The 23573-nt window shown below is 41.1% G+C and overlaps 1 protein-coding gene across 1 annotated transcript in view; it reads left to right on the top strand.

Moving 5' to 3' along the window:
• Window positions 1-23573, top strand: part of LOC122801532 (interleukin-1 receptor type 1-like) — a 1281849-nt gene that overhangs the window by 726274 nt on the left and 532002 nt on the right. The window contains exon 5 of the mRNA XM_044070952.1: window positions 23365-23533. Coding sequence (XP_043926887.1) covers window positions 23365-23533 — 169 coding nt within the window. The remainder of the gene's footprint in view (window positions 1-23364; window positions 23534-23573) is intronic.

Raw genomic sequence — 23573 nt, 5'->3', positions numbered from 1 at the left:
GATGCCATCTATTTATCACTCCATTTATCACTGGAACACCTTGAGAATAAAAACACCTACACCAGGGTACTATTCATCGACTTCAGCTCTGCTTTTAACACAGTCATCTCTCTCTTCATCTGGTAATGAAGTTACACCAACTAGGCATCGACACTATGCTTTGTAACTTGATTCTTGACTTTATCACAGATAGACCTAAGAAAGTGTGTGCAGAAAATAATTCCTTGGATAGCATCACTCTTAACACTGGAGTTGCAGAAGGATGTGTACTAAGTCCCTCGCTGCTCACCCTGTTTACACATGATTGTACAGCCTTTATAATACAAACCACATCATCAAGTTTGCTGATGACACAGTGGTGGTGGGCCTCATCAATAGCGATGATGAAACAGAGTATATAGATAAGGTGGGACAACTGATTACTGGTATGTAAATAATACTTTAGCACTAAATGTGAGCAAGACAAAAGAGATATTTGTGGATTACAGGAAAAATCGCAAGGAACATTTTCCCTCACCATCAATGGGGAAACAGTAGAAAGAGTGAGAAGCATAAAGTTTCTGGGGGTGCATATTGATGAGGACTTGTCTTGGAACACCAACACAAATGCCATAGTCAAGAAAGCACACCAGAGACTGCACCTTTTACAAAGGCTGAGGAGAGCAAATCTCCCATTGATAGTTCTCACTACCTTCTACGGAGGTACTATACAAAGCATCTTCATGATCAACCTCATAGTACGGTATGGAAGCTGCTCTACCTCTGAGTGCAAATCCCTCCAGGGAGTGGTGAAAACAGCTGAGAGGGTCATCAAGACCACCTTACCATATATTTGTGGACTACAGGAAAAATCGCAAGAAACATTTTCCCTCACCATCAATGGGGAAACAGTAGAAAGAGTGAGAAGCATAACGTTTCTGGGGGTGCATATCGATGAGGACTTGTCTTGGAACACCAACACAAATGCCATAGTCAAGAAAGCACACCAGAGACTGCACTTTTTACAAAAGCTGAGGAGAGCAAATCTCCCATTGATAGTTCTCACTACCTTCTACGGAGGTACTATACAAAGCATCCTGATGATCAACCTCATAGTATGGTATGGAAGCTGCTCTACCTCTGAGTGCAATTCCCTCCAGGGAGTGGTGAAGACAGCTGAGAGGATCATCAAGACCACCTTACCACCTATCCACAACTTGTACTTATCCAGATGTCTCAGCAGGGCCAGAGGAATAATTAAAGACTGCACTCACCCTGCTTATAGACTCTTCCTGCATTTATCATCTGGAACGTGCTTCCAAAGCATATGTTGCAGAACTATAAAATTCAGGAACAGCTTCTTTCCTAATGTCATCAGGCTGCTGAACTCTAATAACAACTACGCTCCATGATGGCCATCTGGTTAGTAGAAACTGCAGAAGTTTCTCTCAAATTGTGTATTAACATGGTTACCAGTCTCATCTAATACTTAGTGCAATATTCACCATGACTGTAATTTGTAGGCCATCTAGGGCAGTAGCAATGCTTTAAAATTTATCTTCTTTCAGTGCAATACATGTTGCAAATTCATAAATTAATCATAGTGCAATACTCTATGATCCATAGTGCAATACTCTAATGTTCACAATGCAATACTCAAATGTCTCTTTCTGTGCAAGGATCAATGCAATGTCTTAACCAAGTACCTGTGCAATATTAATGTCTCATACAAGTAAGTGTTTACTGTGAAAAGTGTTAAAATGTGTTTCTAATTATGTACAGTATTAGTCTGTCTACTTGCATGGCAGTGATGTAATACCTAGGTGTTACATATGTAAATGCCTGTGAAAATAGTCTATATGTTGTCTGCACATTGAGTCCAGAGACACAGAATTTTGGTCAGTTTTTGCACTTATGTGAGTTTCCAGCAATTTGAATGGTGTAGGTAGACCAGGATGGTGGCACAGGGTGGTGTTAGGGGGCACTATGGAGACCTTTTGCCTAGGGCACCATTTGACCAAAGGCCGGTCCTGCTGAGGGCTGAAGGGAATTACCAATAGGTGGGTGGAAGGCACTCCAGAGAGCTGTGATGGTTAAATGAGAAATAAATTACTGGAGGGAGTTTTCAATTTTTGAGTCACTGTGAGTTCTTATCTTCACTAATGAACATGACCTTTCTGTAGTGACTAAAAGGGATGACGTCATCTATACTAATGGCAGAAATTAGTTTTCATGTCAGTGTTACTGGACTTAGAGTTCACGACAGAGTGAAGAAACTGTTAATCAAGAAGGATGCACTTCTTTCCCAAGATGACATAAGATATCAGAGGTGATTTTTCCACTTAGTGAGGTGTCTCTGGGTGTCTTCTGGTGTCTGGAAACATCAAAAATCTGGACAAAGGCCCATGAAAAGTAGGTACAACTGGCCAAAATTCGGGACACTGATTAATATATAATTTGCATACATTATCATGCAGCCTCACCCACTCAATTGAAATCTGGGATATTAGCATGAAGACTGAAGTCACTAAACAATAATAAATAATGGCAGACATTGAATTTCAAAATTCATATCCCTCAGAAAATACATAATAATGCAAAAGCTGTTATTCTAGGAACTATGTGAGTTTACAGGAGCAATATTGAAAATCTGTCCTTAAAACAAATCAGTTATTTTCATCTCAGCTGCTACCAATGCTCACAGCCTCAACAAATTACATCTGAAGCACTTCTTTCTAATATTTTCTCCTAAATGAAGAACATAAATAAGATACAAATGTCACAAATGACTCGACTGCCTTTCCACTAATTTCCTCATTTCCTTTCTTCTAGTCCATCCAGGTAGAACCCACATAATAACTCAAACTCATGCTCTTTTCTTAGACTGGCAGACATTCAATCTGCAAAAGCTATATGGAGTCTGATCTGCACAGAGACTACTATAAGTTGTATAGAACAAAACAATGCATCCTACAAAGAAGCCACTTAAAATTCAGTATCAAGAATTCCTTGAAAAATACATTAAAGATCTTTAATGGTTTAAAAAAATCTGCAAAACAACAAAGTCAGAGTAACAATATTTATTTTTCTTGAGAATTCATTTGTATGGCATGCATACGCAATCCATAATGAAGTTATCAGAAAGAAAAGCTGCACTTCCAAAAGATGGTTTACATTTATTGCATCTAAAATATAAAACTCTACCAGCCAAAATATGTCTTTCAGTGCAAAATACCTTTAAATAACTCATGTCAACGTGTCTCTCATATTCAGAGAAAATGAAAATGTAGTGCAAGAAAGACAGCAATGGGGTTAATCTGCTTTCACATTCCCTGCTTTAAACCAGTTCCATATTCAGTCCATCCCCAGATCCCACTACGTAAAACAATCTAGTCAATATGGTGAATGTCGATCATTCACACATCCAATATGGTGAATGCCGGTCATTCAAACATCCCAACAACCATACTGCTTACACAATTGAGAGTAATCATTTGTATGTAGGCTAGCTTTTACCCTTGAATTCCTTGAAATACATTAATGATCTTTAATGGTTGAGGATTTGTCTGCTTGGTATGCATACTCGATCATAAAGTTATCAGAAAGAAAAACTGCACTTCTAAAAAGTTAGTTAACATTTATTGCATATCTAGAATATTAAACTCTATGAGCCAAAGTATCACCAATTCTTTCACTGCAAAGTGCAAAATACTTTTAAATAACTCACATCAACATGCTTCTCATATCTTCAGGAAATTAAGAAAAAGTAGTGCAAGAAAGACAGCAACTTCCTTTCAAATTCCACACTTAAACCCAGATGCATTCAAATGAATCCTTTGTGAAAAGTTTTCTAATAATATCAAGCTCAAGCTAAAAAGAGCTTGATCTTACTAAAGTAAGCACTAAATGCTTGCTAGGATTCTCCTGCAAAATCCTGCTGTTGTCAATGTCACCTCTTTTTTATAGAAGTTTCTTGAGCCTGCACGATGATGTTAACATAATCTCTCCATCCATCCTCAATCCCTTCTCCCAGTTTTGCACATGGAGTTGGGGTGTCACTTCAACAGTGGCAGTCATCTAGAACCTGGGTTTGCACTGCCAGGTGGCTAGCCCTGCCAGTGCCATGGTAATTCATCCACACCACACATGCACTCCCACCTAGGGCCAAGTTGGAGTGTTCAAAGAATACAATAGAAAGCAAACTACTGTTTTACTTTAAAATAAAGCCCAGACCACAAGGTACTGTAATGAATAAAAGCAAAAACCTTGTGACTCAAATCTGTTCCTTAAACTGGTGGTCATCACAAGTGCAGAACATTAAGAGAATATAATAAAAAATAGTAGCTAAATCCAAAATTAGAAACTTGTTTGAGCACTTTTGTTTCATTCCTTATTTTATTCCTATACCACACACCAGAACTTCATGAAGTAATTTGGATGGTACAATAAATGGAGTTAGAAGATTTAGATTTTTATTCATCATAATACAGCCTGATACAGCCTGCGTGTTCCATCACCCGTTTTTAAGGTTTGGGGAGGCAGACATCAGCCATAACTTAAAACTGTAAATAAACATAAAAAAAAATTTGGAATTGAAGGGGCCACTCAGAAATTCATGACACCCCATTATTTTGCTCTCAAAACCAGTTAAATAGTGAGTACAGTTGAGTGGCGTAACTCCATGACATGTTGGAGGAATGATTTCACCCATTTTGTCTAGGATTTCCTAGGGATGATATTGAAAGAAAAGACTGGCTGATAGGAATAAAAAAAATCTGATCTATCTGCAAAAACTCTAAGAAAGAAATATTAACCCTGAATTGTGGCAACTCCAAATTCCTTCACAATACAGACAACTGTACTTTTCTGGCAGCATTCAATGAAGTGTAATACAAACACCTGTGCTTCAGAACAAATGCTTTTAAACAACAGAACTACAGCCATAGCTGCAGTAATAACCACAATCAAAATCCACTAACTTATAAACCAAAAGTGAGCAGTTCTAGGGTTTAATAAAGTCTGTGTATGCACCATGTAGAGCCTAGATGGATTGTATCCATGTTCGTGGTCATGGATCCCCCTCAACAGTGTGCCATGCATATTAATGATGATGCATTGCCGAAGGAGAGCCAAGGAACATGGTTCTTGAATTAGTGTAGAGAGAGGTGTAGTAATAACGGTGTTTGCAGAGGAGTATGAGACTCCCTGCAATGTCCTTTGTTTTATTTTAATTTTTTTTCTTTGTTTTATTTTTATGGCTTTTTTTTTTTTAAAAAGCATGTTTGTGCAGCATGGCACAGAGCACAACAAGGCCAAGCTGCGCTCACATATAAGACAGCAGACACCTGCCAGACATCTAAAAATAGAAACCACATGTAATTAATTCTTTATTTAAAGGTGTGTTTAAGCATGTCTAAGTGTGTTTGTGTGGCACTATGTGGTGCTCAGCACTGCTTATAGGTAGCTCAGTGGTATATGTGAAGGTATAACAGATTTCTTAATATCCTTGTAGCTAAATGGGTAGAGTAGTTTTATGTGCAGTAGGTTCCAGGTTTGACTACATGGAAGGGAAAATATGTATTTAATTTTGATATACTTACTATGCATCTGTTAAATAACAGATGGCCTCGTAGAGCTCTGCCAAGCTCTGCTCAGCTATGCTGAGACCTGCTAACCACTGCATAAACATGATAATGGCTGCCAATGTTTGTACCCTGCTCAGCTCTGCTTGGCTGGTTTGCACACTGCTGAGCTCCATAAGACTATGGTTCTCTGAGTTCTTGTGCTGCTCAGCTCAGCTGCACTGGTTTGTGTGTTGTTAAGGGGCACGGCACTTTTTTGAATGTTGCCTAGTGATGAGTAAGGGCATAAAAACAGCCTATATTAAGCCCAATAGGGGGAATAAAGCAGAATCCATTGGATTTCTATCACTGAAGGTGTACTATGTTTTGCAGTGGTGAAGGTGCATGCTTTCAGGCACAGCATTGGGGCATTCTGGAGTCCAGGGTCATGGTTCAGCTCCTTGTACAAAATCATGCTAACAGGCTGCTGCAGGGCAGTTTCCATGGCTCAGTGTGTAAGATGGAGGCCTGGGACAGGCTGACCAGAGAACTCACCAGTGTCACTGGTATCCCCCACACAGGTGAGCAGTGTTGTCACCACCATGATGACCTGAAAAGATGGAATAGGGGACTTTTGGACACCTGGGCCCAAAAAGCGAGGGCAGGGAATTCCCCACAAGTATGTAAATACTCTTTCCTCTGTTTTACCAATATGTACTCTGAACACCTGCAAACATGGTGTGCATAAAGGTGTGCTTCTCTCCCAATAGCTACAGCTGAGAGGGCTGGCAATGTCAAGTTGCATGCCAGGTGCTTGGCCAGGTTGTGCCGTGAGTGTGGTGAGTACGGATGTATTACGCTAACTGTAGTAAAATAAGCAAGAAAGAGCAAACCATCAACTGCAATAAACTACATGCAGTAAAGTTTGTAGTGCAATAATGTGGACTTACAGCTGTATTGCAATAAATGAATAATGCCAATTGTACTGCAATAAAAACAGGAAACAATACCAATAACTGCATTAAAGTATATACAGTAAAGTTTGTAGTGCAAGAAATGTAGAATTAGAGCGGTATTGCAAGAAATGAATAATGACAACTGTACTGCAATAAAAACATGAAACAATACCAATAACTGTAGTAAAGTATATACAGTAATGTTTGTAGTGCAAGAAATGTGGAATTAGAGCTGTATTGCAATGAATGAATAATGTCAACTGTAGTGCAATAAAAACATGAAAGAATACCAATAACACCAAGGAAATGTTGTAGCCATTGCAGTAGAGCTGTATGCATTGAGGCTGTAAGGTAGCCAAGTATGACACTGTAATAGCTGTAGAATACAAATGTAATGGCTGCAAATTGTATTGGTAAACTCATATAAGTACTATTCAAGCCTGTCCCTAGGCCAATATTGGTCATATTATCCTCTGTCATCCACAGACATCAGGTAATAAAGGTATATGGGTAAGGTAGCCTGCTTCAGAAGCTGATATTGTTTGTTGACTTTGCAGATATGATACTGAAATATAGCTTACCTACCATCTGCGTTATGCTTATATTTTATGCATGTATGTTCTACTGTCACTGCAGTATAGTATAACACTTTAGTAGTACTGCCAGGTCATATTTTAGTTCCAGGTGAGCTCTAGGCAAATATCAGTCTGTCAGTAATCAGCAGTGACTCAGTAGCTCAGTTTGGTAAATGCTCTGCATACAGTGAATTTTGCCACACACAGTCCAGGGTTTGAATCCAGTGGTATGTAACAATAAATATTACAGCAGCAGTCACATAATGCTCACAATTTCTCTCTCCAAAGGTAGCCCATATTATGAGTAGATAATTGTGTGTTTAGATGCCACAGAGTGTTAAAATCATTAGCAAGAATATGTTCATCAGCAATGTTCAGTCAGAAATAAAATGTGTAATCCTGGTATGGCAGTATGCCTGGAGTGTCTATTAAAAGTTGTGGCAGTCAGTTAATACATTCTATGCAGATGCCTCCTGCAGTCACTGCTATTGGGTTCTAGTCTCATGCCTGCCAACCAAGGCATGACAACTGTTTAGTGTATCTTCTGTACACATACATGTCTCTCAAGTGTCACAATTTCACGTTATGTAATTAATAGCGCGTCATCCGTCTGTCACAGGATTACCATGGAAATGATTACCTAGATTGCAAAGTATCACCAAATCAGTCAATGGAACACCTTGGTAGCTATATAAGTCCACCTGATGTGCAAGTGTTCTGTGTAGTTGTGCACCTGCAGTTGTTACCGCTTGACTCATAGCGTCCCATGCAAATAGCTTGAGAGGTATGTGCATGCTTCATCATATAGGAGACATGTAGTCATTGTACACATAAACAAAATACAGACCCATAAAGTAGATAGTAGTACTGTTGTCAAAGAAATAACCGGAAATGTTACTAATGGACTGTTTTTCTCTCTCTCCCATCCCTTATCTTCATGTATTTATTATTGTTATTCATTGGTTATAGTTTACTATTAACATATGTTGTTACATTAACTGCATTTTGGGACATGTATTTTATTATTGTTTTGTTTTATAATGGTTGCATAGATCTTGTTACATTACTTATTTTGTTGGAGTTGTGCTGTAGCTGTTACTGGCATGCTGTTAACATACTGACTGTTCTTTTATTTATTGTTGTATTTCACATAATATGCATTGATATGTAACTGGGTTATTTCCACTGTTCTGCCGTGCTGTTATTACTAACAATGATTTGTTCACAACTAACCTATACTTATTGCTATACCTCCATTACTACAGCACATCAGGGTAGGCCAGTTCCAGCTGATCTGCCTACCTTGCCTCAACCAGCTGTGGCACCTGGTCTTAGCACATCTGGGACCCAGACCAGTGATAACCCCTCTGCTGCCCCTGCCCCACCTGTGGTGTTGGGTAGGACTGCCTCAGATGACAGAGCCCAGCCTCCCACTGGGTGTGGTGGTGGTGGGGATGTTGTCACCCAGGCTGAACTGCAGATCATGGTGCACAGGATTGTTCAGAGCTATGAATGCCACCTGCACCAGATTGAGAGCATGCTGGCCAACCTGGTGGTGCAGCCTCACCCTGGAGTCCAGCTTCCAGCACAGCCACCCTCAGGGCAGTGAAGGAGCAGTGTTGACAGTCCCATGGGTGGGGACATGAGTCATGCTGCTGCTGTATGGAGGCATGTGTGACTTGGATTCCACAACACCCTCCCTATCCATGCACTCCACACTGCCCCTGTCTGCTGTCTTGTCTGTTTTGTTTGTCTGCAAATGCATCCTCTCCTACCCAACTTACCTCACCACATGTACCTAAGTCCCTTTCCCAACATTCCACTCTCACCTCAATAAAAAAATGGGCACCTGTCCCAAAAAATATAGCCCCATACATAGCTCTCCATTTCACATGTGTCCACTGGACACAAATAATTTGGTCCAACTGGCTTGACAACGCAGTTATGTTGTCCTCACCCCTCTCTCTGGGTTTGAGAGTTCAAATTCATCTACAAAATCTGTCAAAGCGCACAGCTGTTGCTGTACAAGATACTGGATAGCTATGGTTCTTTCCTACACTTTTCCTGCACATCCCTACCTGCCTTTTACTATGTTTTCCCCTGCATGCCCCCATTTTACCACTTTCCTATCTCCCCCTTTTTTTTTTCTTAATATTTTTTAGCTCAAAGCTGTGCTGCATGCCACATCACAGAGCTTTGCTTAGCTCAGCTAAATAGACCCCCTAATGAGTATATGAGTTTATAACATTGTAAGTCACATGTACAAAATAAACACCTCTGCTATGTTCCGAACCTAAGCCCATAACACCTGTAACACACTGCAGTAATCCACCACACCACACGGCTCTTAATTAAAGCAGGTGTTTTCATCAAAACATAGTGATTGCCACTTGCAGACATTAGGCATGTGTCAGTGGAGCTGTGCACAGCGCCTCTCTGTGCAAACTGGAATTAAATATTAATGGGAAAAATGGAATGTACCTTGGACGCTGGTGCAATAATATACCACTAGACAGCCAAAGACATAAAACTGGATGTAAATGAGGCCTGTGATAGCAGGTAAATGTGCCCTTGTACCAGCAACATGTAGAAAGACACCTGCTAAGGCATCAATGGCACAAGACATGTTAAACTTGGACCCTCGTGCAGAAATACAGCCATAGAAAGGCATGCACATACTGATGGATGCTGACGATGTGTGTCACAGCCTGTATGTTTGTACATATACCTTGCAAATACACCTACTGTAACAGTGACTCAGTAGCTCAGTTTATTAAATGCCTTGTTTGCAGTACATTTTGCTACACACAGTCCTGGGTTCAAATCTAGTCTTCTGTTGCAGTTCAATTACAATATCGTGAAGACAGCAATTAATGACTGAGTCATGCAATTTTTATCTGCACAGGTTACTGCTAATTAATGAACTGCTATCCAGTTTTGCAAGTCAAAGGCCTGCAGGTGGGGACACACTGCACATATCTGTATAGCATAACTATATGTTGCCTACTACTCTGTTACTGGCACTGTTGCATAACAAATGTACCTTAATCACATGCCTTGATTGGACTGTAAAGGGTACCCTTACCCTGGCTCTGCCATAACAACAGGGCTGCCACAGCTGCCACAGTTACATGTACAGCTTGTTGTCCTCCAAAGTGTTCATACTCTGCCCATGTGTTCTAGGCCTGCAGCTGCAGCACACCCACCTGTATGTAAAGGTAGCTACTACAGACCTACTATACCACCCAACCCCTTAACACAAGGGATACGGATACAGTCATACTTAATGGGGGGGGGACAAAGGTCCACAGATTGGGACATTTTTTACAGTTTGCCCCTACATTGATAGTAAGTTGATACAATAACATCTATTGCATCAGTATGCATATTCAGAGAGGTATGAAGTCTGGCACTCAAATGCATGTGTTCCATTACTGACCTCAACCCACAATGTTTGGCAGTGAATTGCCAGATGACCACAATGTCATGGGACACTGACCACACATATGATGTGAAACTGTGGACTTACTGCATAAATCTCTACAGCTGACAGTTATGGTACCTACCATCTGTAAAGCTGTAGTCTTCACACCTCAGTAATGCCCATTTTAAATAGCTAAGAAAGGGGCCCAGGTCTACATAAAGGCCTTATATTTTGCACTGTGGTGGCATGTCAATGGCTAATGATAGTGCAATTCAGCAATTATGGCTGCAATCACCATATCAAAGCACAGAGTGGTTTGTTTGTGTCTTTCAGCTTTTCCCAGTTAGGGGTCGCCACAGTGGAACTCCGGTCCGCTAATGATTGGTAGTGGATTTTTACATACAGGGTTACCAGCCCTGACGCACTTCAACAAAGGCACGCCCCATTCATGTATGCCTCCACACAGAAGATGCTCTAGCTGAGAATTGAACGGGACAATGTCTTGCTATGAGGCGACAATGCTACTGCAGCACCACCACCAATTACCTGATAATGAGCAGTACCTTAAAAAGGCAAGCAGCAAGTTATGGGGAACAGGTCTGTATGAGACTTAACTCACACAGAGAACATATTTTCAAAATATTATCTGAAATAATGTTCAACAAAGGAGTACTGCATTCCACCAGGTATGTAATTGATTTTCCCATATAGCAGGATGCACATGGGAGGATGGAGGTATGGGGAATAGGGATCACAGCTGTAAGCCTGTCTTAGATCTATGATAATGAAATGTCATTGATACTCAGCTGTCCTGCACCTATAGGCATCCCTCTCAAATATCCCTGATTTCTACTCACATCTTAGCTCTGTCCCTCTTATTCCCACCTACAAGAGTTGGCTGTTGTACGGAAGCTAGTGAATGACACATAAAACATAGTGACAAGAAGTAAGGGTGCATACTCCTGTAACGTCAGACAATGCACATAATTCACCTCTCTCAGTCTATCAATGTCTCACATAAATACTTCTAACATTTTAAAAGTGTCCCTGATTGACCCTGATGTACCCTGGCTAAGTCCATGTTTCTGTTTATATTGTTCCCAGTCTGGTTGAGAGAATTGCCTAACATAGCTGTCAACCTGTTACAGCAAGATATCTGAAAAGAGCCATAATTAATGGAGGGGCAAAGGCCCAAAATTAGGACACTATAACTATTGCTCATACAAAGTAAGAAAGTGAATAGAATAACAGATGTTACAGTAGCTTAACTGTGTTCTGAAGGGTATGACATCTTAAACTCAGATGTCTGTCTTTATTTTTTGACATCAACCATCAGTGATTGGCCAACTTTTTGTCAGAAATCCACAATGTTGTGCAAAAATGACCAAAACTATGAGGTAAACATTTTGCCATTCTGCAAACATCTGTATAGTTGAGAGGTATGATGCCTACAGGGAACATATAGTACAGCAGATTTGCATTGTTTTCTGTCATTGTGGCACACTGTTGTTGCTTGACTGTCCCCATATAGTGGTTGTAATAGCACATTATTTGTCTAGCAGTAGCCTTATGACATAGTGGTGGGAGTTTGCCCATAAGGGATACACCACAGTAGACTGCAGTGCTGGGTGTAGGAACATACAGCAGAATCTGTCATGGCACACAGGGCCATACCCCAGTATTGCTACTGTCTTGGTGGTATTTACACATGTATTGTGTTGCCATACTGTGGGGTGTGACATGTAAAGGAGCAGAGGATAGTGCAGTGTGCTGGACCTGTACATAGTGGATGTCTATGTGACTGGTCCTGTAATGTGTTATCCTTTTGTTGTCTTTCAGGGAGCATGTACCACAGAAGACATGCCCCCTTCTCAGATGTGGAGAATGACATAATAGTGGATGGACTTAGACAGCATAATCAGAACCTGTTATCCAGGGGGAGGCATAATCTGGAACAGTGGGCAGCATCATGGGCAGACCTTGTGCAGGATGTCAGTCAGATTGGCCAACAGATAGACATTATGGCAGGTCTATCACTGGGCCACAGACATGCTGAATGCTGCATGACAAAGGACAGCTGATGTTGCCAGGGATTGTGCTACCATTAGTGGAGGTCCTGTAATGGAACAACCACTCTTGGCCACAAAGGAATTCCTGGTGAACCTAGGAACACACAACAGCTCTCAGGCATCCATCACACCATACATCATGGAGTTGGGGGCAGTTGGGGTTTATGCTCAGTTGTGCACACATACTCAGAATGTCAGCAATACAACCAGTATCACAGTAGCTACTGTACATGTGGATATATGCACATATTACCTTGTAGTGCTAGTGTAGTCCCTCACCTTTTCATAGATCCATCAGGTGTGGCCCAAGTCTGATGTCCTGTACCTGGTAAGTGTGATATTGCTTTTAAGGATCATATATACCCTATGAAAGTTAAGGGCTGTCATACTGCCCTATGTACAAATGTGATGTTTAGCCAGAGTAGAATATTTGTATGTTCCTTTCTGGAGCAGTTAACTACTGTTCATAGACTGGGTAATCACAGGTGTGTATTTGAATGACCATCGACATGTTTTCACTTGTAGTTATGAGTGGCTACACAGCCTGGTATACATGAGGCAATTGCTCCCAGATGCCTGTTCAAACACAAAAGGGAGATGGTACATATCTGGGGCAGTGACAATAGTACTGGCATATCATTCTCAAGAATGGTGTACTGGGCTTTATGTGTAGTTCCATCACGTATAGTGTCATATTGCATACTTTATAGGCAGATTGTACTGACAAGTTTAACTGGATGTGGCTGAAGTGCACATTATAAAGGGCTTGACTTCTCAATGTATGTTGGTTTGAAGTTGTCTGTTGTGCATGGGAGCAGAGATGAGACTGGTAATGCAGTTGTGGATCCTCATTTGTATGAGTCTGTGTGGTTTAGTATACATAAAAGTGCAGGTAGTAATGTACTGCTTTTGTCATGGTTATCACAGGTGACCAGGGAGGTTGGAGTCTGCCCCCCCTCACAACCTGATGTCAGTGTCTCATTGGACTCTAATGGTGATGGTAGACATAGTGAGACATAGATGTGGTACATATGTGGTTATCAGGGGCTGAACCTGTCCCAGACATTGACATCCCTCTTCTACCCCCATTGTCACTGCACACAGTCAGTATTCCCACACATACCCAGTCCCCAGAGGCCACAGATATTGGACAGAGAGGGTGACAACACTGAACATGGAAGTGTGGCAACTATGGCATCAGTGAGTCTAGACACTGTCCATAGCCAGAGAACTGGTGAGGTCCCACACAGGTGGACTGACAGGGGTGCTCATAAGAGGACTGCTGTCCATCCACCACCTGTTGCAGGTGTCACATCATGGGTCACTCTACACATGTTTTGGGCTGTCATGGAGCACAGGCATATTCTGAACACAACACCAGATGGATGCTTAGGGTTATGGATACAGCACAGTCTGACATCCGTGACTGCCTGCACTGCATTGAGGGCACCCTGTATCAGTTCACAGATGCAGTGTACAGACAGTGGGCTGAGACAGTGTCTGTCTTGGACCACACATTGTCTGTGTTGGAATATCTAGTGGGAGTTGGGCGTCAGACACATGGACATAGATCAGCAACACCATCTGCTGAGTGTCCACATGTCCATGCATAGTCATGCTCCCATAGTGGCAATACCACAGTGCTACAAAAGGAAGTGTGCTGTCCACACCATGTTGTGGCAGGCAAGAGGCATGTGGTCCTGGGTGGTCCCATGGAGGACAGAGCCCCAGCAGACAGCAGCCACTGTCAGGTACTAGCACCGCATCTATCCTTGGGCAGGATGGTGCCAGTGCTACTCCTGGCAGAGCCAGTTCCCGTGTTTGTGGCAAGAGATGGTGAACTGTCCACTCTACCATGTACAGTCCACAGCTGTCCAACATACACACATGCAGGGCTAGCACTGGGCTTGACTGTGTACACGCGCACACTCAAATGCCACTGTCACATGCAGATCACCAACAGACACACACAGTACCTCTCCATGGCCCATCTAACTTGCATCTCTTCTTGACTCACAGACATGCTGTCAACTGTTTGGCACAGCCTAGGCCTGCAGCAACCTCACACCACACCTTCTGCATGTGATGATACCTGTGCCACATCCCTGCCATCTGTGCCATCAATGCAGGGAAAAGTTACTATCTGTCTGATGCTCAGGGTGTCTATATTACTTAACATGTACCTGTATAGTGCAATATTGTTTTGCCATGCCACTTGTTGTGGGCCTCAACAGGTACTGTATGCTGGCATGTGTCATGACTACCCATCAGACTTTATGTATCTTTGTTGCATGATGTTGGATTGGCGGTAGTGTTACAGAATGACAGGTATGTCACAGACCTGTGTATGTTTCTGTTCCAGGAGTCTGAGAAGATAAACTATGGACACATGATGGCAATACAGCAGCAGAGGATGGCATGGCAGCACAGCATACATATGACTTCAGCAAGGTACGGCAGTATACGTGCATGGCTCTCAAGGTGCATATGTGTAGAACAGTATATCAGGGACAATGGGGGCAGTTAGTGTAATCATGCATTCATACTTTATAATAAGGTCTGCTACCCTTGCTACTTGTCACCTGGGTATTCTGACCTTACAAATCTAGAAGGTGGTGGACATTAGTTATGATTATGTAGATGAGGGCAATTTAGGTCCTACAGCTAGTCACAGGGCCATAAAATGTATAACCATTGCATGGAGATAGCTCATATAGGGATGTCTGTAGTGCAGCAAGGAGACATATTTACACACACACACACACACACACACACACACACACACACACACACACACACACACACACACACGCGCACACACACACACACACACACACACACACACACACACACACACACACACCACATGCACATGTGCACACACAGAGCTGGTTGATGTGAGATTAGAACCCCTACCTATCTACTATTGCACACTATAGATCACAGTACTTATTGCATGCACCACAGGTTACAAGTGCTGTGTATGGGACTGCAGGCACAGTACTTGCGGAGTATGCAAAGTAGCCTTGTGTTAGGATGTGTGGCCTGCAGAGTGATATTGCTTGGTACTGTTATTATATCTAGTATCCTAGGAGTAGGATACCTGTTAATATCCCTGCTATGTGTGTACAATTACCAGTATGGCCATATGTGACTGGTTGCAGTTAGATTGGCATCCATATGGCCAGGGACAATATGGCCTGTCCAAGGCATGCGTTGATACCACTGTACATTACAACACCTGCTCACCTGTGTCTGTCTACAAGGTGACATTCCGCAGGCACAGGGGTTTGTAGGTGAGTGGATTATGTACTGTTGTGGCCTTGGTCTGGTTACTTTGTACAACTGTTGTGATGTGTAAGTGCGGACAACCTCAGCATTCCAAAAATATGTGGGGGATTCTTACATCCCCACACAACACACACACACACACACACATATATATATATATATATATATATATATATATATATATGGGTCTATGGGTCTACTTTACATGATCGACCTTTCAGAAAGTCGACTTTCATATGGCTGAGACCATGATGACTGCACTGGTATATTTTAGGACTTGTATCTACTTTCTTCAGTGCTGTTCTTTGGGTACCATGAACTACATCACTTTTCTTATTGTTTTATGTGTGTGTATATATATATATATATATATATATATATATATGGTTTACTATCAAAATTTTGAACCGCAGTCCGTCGACTGTACTATCGTTGAACACGGAAGTTCAAAAACAGGAATGTCGAAGTCAAAAAAACAATCTAGGAATGGGTTTTAACATGGGTCGAGGTAGGGGAGATGTTTGTAGTTCGGAATAATACTGAACACCTACCTCGACCCATGTTAAAAAAACATTCCTAGATTGTTTTTTTGACTTCGACATTCCCATTTTCGAACTTCCGTGTTTGACGATAGTACAGTCGATGGAGTGCGGTTTGAAATTTTGATAGTAAACCTATATATACATATATATATATATATATATATATATATATATATATATATATATATATGGGTCTATTTGCTATGATCAACATTTCACAATGTCGAAATCCATATGGCTGAGACCATATGAGCGACATTTGAAATGTCGATCATACAAGTAGACCAAAAAAACAAGAAAAAAAATAACTTTAAAGATGCTAGCAGGGGGGCTATGCCCCCCTGCACCCCTCATGGGGGGGCTTTGTCCCCCACACCCCCCATAACTTTAATATACCAACTCATAGATCGCACTATAGTGCGGAAATGGAAATCTTTCCATTCCGCACTGTTCGGAGATGCCAGTTCCCCATGGATGACATTTCAAATGTCGATCATATGGTCTCGGCCATATGGGTTTCGATATGTGAAGGGGACCCATATATATATATATATATATATATATATATATATATATATATATATATATATATACATAGATAGATATAGATATAAATGTGTATAACAGGGATGTCTCTGTAAATGTTGCTGTGTGTTACATTATGTACATGTGTTAGGTAGACATATGTGGAGAGTCTATTTATCATTGTAATTTATATAGCGATATATATATATTGGTATCATATGTATATGTGATACATACCAATAGATACACTAATCATGTGTGAGGGGGATAGGGACAGATATGTGTACATAGCTGTCTGTATGCACAGGCATATTTCTACATAGCAGGTCTTTGTGAGTAGGAGGCAATAGACTTGCGTTTAAGTTAGCTAAGTGTAGGAGCATGCCCAGTGGTACTGTCAGTAATTACAAGGTGACTCTAGGCCACAGCTACCTGCGCTCTGGTCTGGGGTTTTATGTGTTGCAGACATTGGCTGCTGCACCTGTTTCCAGAGTACAGCACTTCCCCAAAATTGGTCAAGGCATTCCCCGGCTGTGTACTGTATTTACTATGTGACTGGAGTGCATAATGTAACACCACACAGAGGGTGACAGGCTGCATACCTCTCAGTGTACATGTTTTTACAGAATATCCAGCATTTCGTCCCATATATCTGGTTTGTTCCTCATATATTTGCGGTGTTCCAATATAATATTGTATAATGCAGTCACAGAATTGTACTACTTACTGACACATTTAAGTGATGGCCTTTACATCCTGCATCTATTCTGTTCTATTGCAACCAGCTGTTATACTAGTAACCGTCTAGGTTCATCAGAGCATGTGTAATGTCTATCTGTTGTTTTGGCCCTTTGTCCTCCCCATTCTCTCTGACTTTGTCCAGCTTTCTTGCAGTAACAGATTGAGGTGTATGACAGTTTGTGGGAATACTACTATACAAGTACCTCACATGCAAAAGATGTGGATGTGGCCAGATTCAAACCATCAACACCACCACCCATACTAACTTTCCTAGCCCAGTGAGCCACACCAGCCTCCAGGCAGAGAGGTGTCATTCCTCACACAATCAACAGCATACAGACATAGATTGTCACCTCTGCATTATGTGATACATAGAACATGTGGCCACGTTCTATGTCACAGCCCTGGAATTGGCTGGTCTGCTGTTATATCATTGCAGCCGTACTGTTACAGCAGTTGTATGGGAATACTGATGTGTTGGGGGTAGGGAAAGAACAACGCATGATCTGCTGGCATAGGGAGTAGTGCAAATATCATGTGAGCCGACTGTTTAACATCTCCCTTGACTGCTGTAGTGAATATTCCAACCATGAGGCCTAGTGAACATTACGGGACACATACTATTGGACTGGTTAGCTGTAGTCCCATGTGGATGTTACATCTCTCCAAATAGCCCACTATATTCCCTTGCATACATGCAACAGGTCCATACATATGATAGCATATTGTAGTACTCCTTACATAGTACTCCTTACAAGTGGTGTGTAGGTGAGTGACTTACCTTGTGAATGCAGCAGTTGACAGAACTGTAGCTCAAGGCTGACTCTGTTTGATGCACACAGTACTCAGCCAACACATGGTTAGCTACAGGTTGTATGGGTTGTCTGGCATAATTTTTACTATATGTATGCGAGTTGGAGTAAGGTGTCAGTCCCTAGGGTCATAGGTTGTCAGTGCATGTGCTATGCATTGTCTCTTGACCAAGGTCAGGGCATACTCGGCATGCCTACATCTGCCTACAGGGACATCCTCAGGGATTTCTTCCTTTGAATCCCTTGTGGGTGTGGCTTTGGGAAGCTAGGCACTGGTGGGGGGCTGTGTATCCCTTCCCTTTGCTGATCCTGCTGCAGCTATTTCCACAGGATCATATTGTGTAGGATGGCACACACTGTAAGCATCTGTGCACATGTGGTTGGAGAGTACTGAAAGGCTCCACCAGATATATCGAGGCAGAAGAACCGTGACTTCAAGCAGCCCAGTCACATGCTCTGTGATGTTCTTGGTTTGTGCGTGTGTCTCATTATGGTGTTCTTCGGGGGTGGGTTAGCATTTCTGATGGGTGTCATCATCCACAGTTCTAGTGCATAGCCAGCATCCTCAAAAAAATGGCTGTGTGGGATGTCCCTCCAGCAAACATCTGGTACAGCTGTGATGCATGCCAGATATGGTAGTTGTGATTACTGCTAGGGCTGCCAGCACACACATTCATGATAATACCATGGGCATTGCACACAACCTGGCAGTTGATGGAGTGATACCCTTTGTAGTTGATATAAATTCTACCCTCCTCACTGGGTGGTGCCTTGATGTGTACATGAGTGCAATCTATGGCACCCAGTACCTCAGGGTAGTATGCTACACAGTTGAAATGTTGCATATTGTTGGCCCTTCCTACAGGGGTGTGGTGAAAATAAATGAGCTCACTGGCATGAGGTAGCATAGCATCAAGGAACTGCTGGAGTAGCCTGGATGCTGATGCCTGTGAGACCCCCATCATGTTCCCAGATGGTCTTTGGAAAGTACCTGTAGCTAGTACCCTAAGAGCTATATATACATTTGTTTCCACTAGGAGGGGTTCCTCTCTGTTGGCTTTGGGTCTGAATTGAGGGTGTCAGAGCTCAGTGAGTTCTTGTAGCATGTCCCTGTCCACCCTGTAGCACTCAACAATCTCCAGCTCATGTAGCCCCTGGAAGGTTACCCTGGGCCTGAACACTTTTTTCCTTCTCAGTCTAGGCCTATTGTCAGCTGCAGCAGCATTGACCTCAGCATCTAGCACATACAGATGTAGCAGACCTGGAGCAGCCCCTAGCATTCCTTAAGTTAAAAATCACAAGTCTGTACTCCACTGGTGCAGAGTATGGAGGTGAAATCAGATTGCAGGATGTATGCAACCTTTATAGTGCTCTGCTGTAGCTAGAGCCTTTGTGATTGGCTACCTATGATGCATTCCACCTGTCAAGTACATTATTATGGACTGTTAATGGCCCTAGTTTAATTAAAACAGGGGTCATCAGTAATTAATATACCATTGGCTTTCTCAGCCAATTTTTTTTTGACAGCCTTCCTCGGTCAGCATTGTAGCGCACCTGCCAAACACGCATCACAAAGGTAAACAACGCTCAGCAGTCACTGCACACTCCTCTATGAAAGATCACACTCACCATGGTGGTGGTCCAGGCAAATACGCTGAAACATGCACCGTTAAGGTAAACGAAGTTTATCAGTCAGTGTGCACATACCCCTGCTGAGCACAGATACGTGCACGCAAACATGCACCGCTGAGCTACAATGAGCTTGTAAGTCTTCAAACACAGCCCCCCAATGTCAGCTACCTCTTCTCTGGACACTAACATGGTTCTGTGCCTACACGGATGAGATCTGTATATATGGATACCCATTTGTGCTCTTCAGTAACCCCACCTCATTTGCATAGGGATCCATGCCCACAACCTGGAAACTACATGGTTCCAGGCCCTGCCTCATTAGCAACAGCACCATTGAACCATTGTAGATACTTCACACAGGGCCCTATAATATATTACTGTCACATGCTAATAATTAGTTTTTTACACTCTTTTTTACTTTTATTTTTTTTCATAACAGCATATCTCCACACTGCAGCACACTGCACAAAAATACCCACATCATTAAAAAAATAAAATTATTTTAAATTAGTTCCCATATGGTTTTGCCACACTGTGGATAATTTTGCACACGTCTGTGTATGCTATGCTATTTCTGTCCATCAAACTACACTTTTGCATCCCCTGTTTTCTGTTTAAAGTCCTGTACACATAATTTTTCCGTGTGGGTCTGCAGGACTGTTTATCTGCTTAATGGATTGCTCTACCTCCCTCATTTGCATGCAGTTCACCTGCTTATGAGATGATTTGCATGCCACAGATTCTTCTGTGTTAGCGTGTGCATGCACGCCGTCCAGCTATGTTTACTGGATCACAACCCTGCTTACTTTTGTGTAAGCAGTGTGCCACAATGCCTACACAGAAAAATGGCCCTGTAGGCTTTATTAAATTTCCCCTTCGATGTTATTCAGTGCAGACATCTATACATCTGTATCTGTCTAGTCATAAATGCTCCATAGACATTTTTAAACCAATAAAGAAATGCATTGTGCTTTTTTAATTCTTAATAAATAAATGGCAGGATAATGTGGATGTGAAAGTTGGTTAGAATCTGAATATCTATAAAATGTGAGTTGTTTACTGCATTTATAACTTTACCTGTGTTACCAGTGAGTAATGAAAAGACAGAAAAAATATGCACATTACTTTACTAGCAATTTTAAAACAAATGATAGAATCAGCCTAAATGTAGTTCAACAGGTAATTGTCTATAAAGTGAGTGGTATTATTATACATTCACTCATTCAGTCATTCATTCATCTGTCTATTTCCAATGCACGTAACCTCTCTCAACATGCATCCTATTTCTTTTCATTCCTATGGGAATTAAATACCCAAACATTAATCTTCACCACAACAAACAACAGACTTTTATGTATACTGTCTCTGAGGTCACTATGGCATTAGATAAAAAGACATACCAGAGTTCCTGGTTTCTTTGTATCACTGACTTAAAATTTCCATCTCAAAATTGTGATAGTACTTATATATTTATATTATGTGTCTGTATTTGTGTATGTGTGAGAATGCATGTGTGAGTACACATATTTAGTTATGTGTATATATGCATATATAGAGGAGGTATAATATATGGACTAAATTGAACATATGTTCCTCTTTGCATGCTATGAATCCAGTTTGTATGGGCTCAGGTGTGTGTCTGTGTATGTGTGTGTTTTTCTGTCTGCCAGAAGAATTAAGAGATGTGCAGTACGAATAAATATATGTACGGATTTCACAGTAATGTAAACATTGCAGCAAAGACAGGGCAAACAGATTGCACAGAACAAATTGTTATCAGAGAGTTTACTGAGTATGTTTGCAATGATAATGCATGCAACTCAGTCATATTATGATATCAACTATTCCAACCAATCCCATGTTCTGTTTTCTGTTTTCACTTTTTAGAATACCGCTATCAGCTTGCTACAAACTGTAGTTGCACTACCAACACACATGTATATGTATATTTATTGCATATACTGCCGTTTCTTTGATGTCTTCTATATGATAAGATGATAAACAGCTTCATTAGTATTCTGATCTCAGTTCCTGTATTGAAACGAGAGTAACATTACTTTTTACTGAGTACCACAGCCTAAATATCAGAAAGACATCTGTGATAATTTTAAGTTAACACTGCTTTACACTGAGTACCAGAGCTTAAATATCAGAAAGACATCTGTGATAATTTTAAGTTAACACTGCTTTACACTGAGTACCAGAGCTTAAATATCAGAAAGACATCTGTGATAATTTTAAGTGACCAAGCTAAAAAGAATGGTTTAGTCTTTAACATGACCAGAACAAAGACAGAAGAATCTTGCATTCCAAATGCTCAGATATTTCTGCTGTTTTTTATTTGTCACTTAGACAAAACCAGTTTCTCTAATATATCAGAATGAGATGGAACAAATACTGACACAAGATCTCCTCAATCAAAACGTACATTACCATAAACCTCTACACGCGACTGGGGAACTGTAATGTGCAATATAATGTGGAGAAATATTTTAATGTGCTGAGTGGTTGACTAAATATTAGTACTAATTGTTGTCTTGTTCAAATGCTTTCAGTATTACACATGCACACATGCACACAGACACATACACACACACCCACACCCATACACACATATATAAATATATACATATATAATGCTCAGTGAGGTAAAGCATTACAAAACAACTTGAAACTCAACAGAAAAGTAACGAAAGGAGCCAGATTCCAAGGAGTCATGTGCTAAAATCTTGTGCTGCACCCACAAAAAATATACTGGAATGCAATACTGAATATTTTTTGTATCATTTAAGATTACTTTGGTGCCACAGCACTGTGAATGGACCTATGTATTTATTATATGCCATTGTGATTTATTTCCTATCGAAAATGTCACACTAACAATGTTTATAGCAGATTTGAGTACCTGCTGCTCTTTGAAATTTTAGGAATTATATGCTGTGTACAAGAACTATGGCAATGAAATTCCACGCAATTTCTCTTGAGTTAGATGACACCATATCACAGCTTCAAAAGTGGGTAATATTGCAGTATAGCCGTGAAATGGTAATATAACCTATAAGTAACATACTTTCCTCTCTGTTTCTTACATGAATAAAACTGATTAGAAAGCAGCTTTTTCCTACAATGATATAATTGATTTCTTATCAATGGCTAGTTAGTCATTTTTCTTCAGAGAACAACAAAGTGGCTGCCTTAACAATGATAACTTGAAGTTGCTTTAAATGTGATAATGTTATAATATTTCTTTTTCATAGGATTGTAAACCTCTCCAGATAAGTGAAGGCAATTATGTGCTACAGCCACACGCATTATTTATTCTCCGTTTAACAAGGGAAGATGCAGGAAACTATACCTGTTTGGTGGCACTCCGAAATGAAGGAAGAACCTATAACTCCTCATCTTCTACACAGCTGTACATTATAGGTAACTCACATAATCTGTTTTTGTATTCATGTAAACCAGT

Source organism: Protopterus annectens, chromosome 5.part0 (assembly GCF_019279795.1).
Source record: "Protopterus annectens isolate FY-2018-M chromosome 5.part0, PAN1.0, whole genome shotgun sequence".
NCBI lineage: Eukaryota > Metazoa > Chordata > Ceratodontiformes > Protopteridae > Protopterus > Protopterus annectens.
This window is presented reverse-complemented; position numbering and strand designations above follow the sequence as displayed.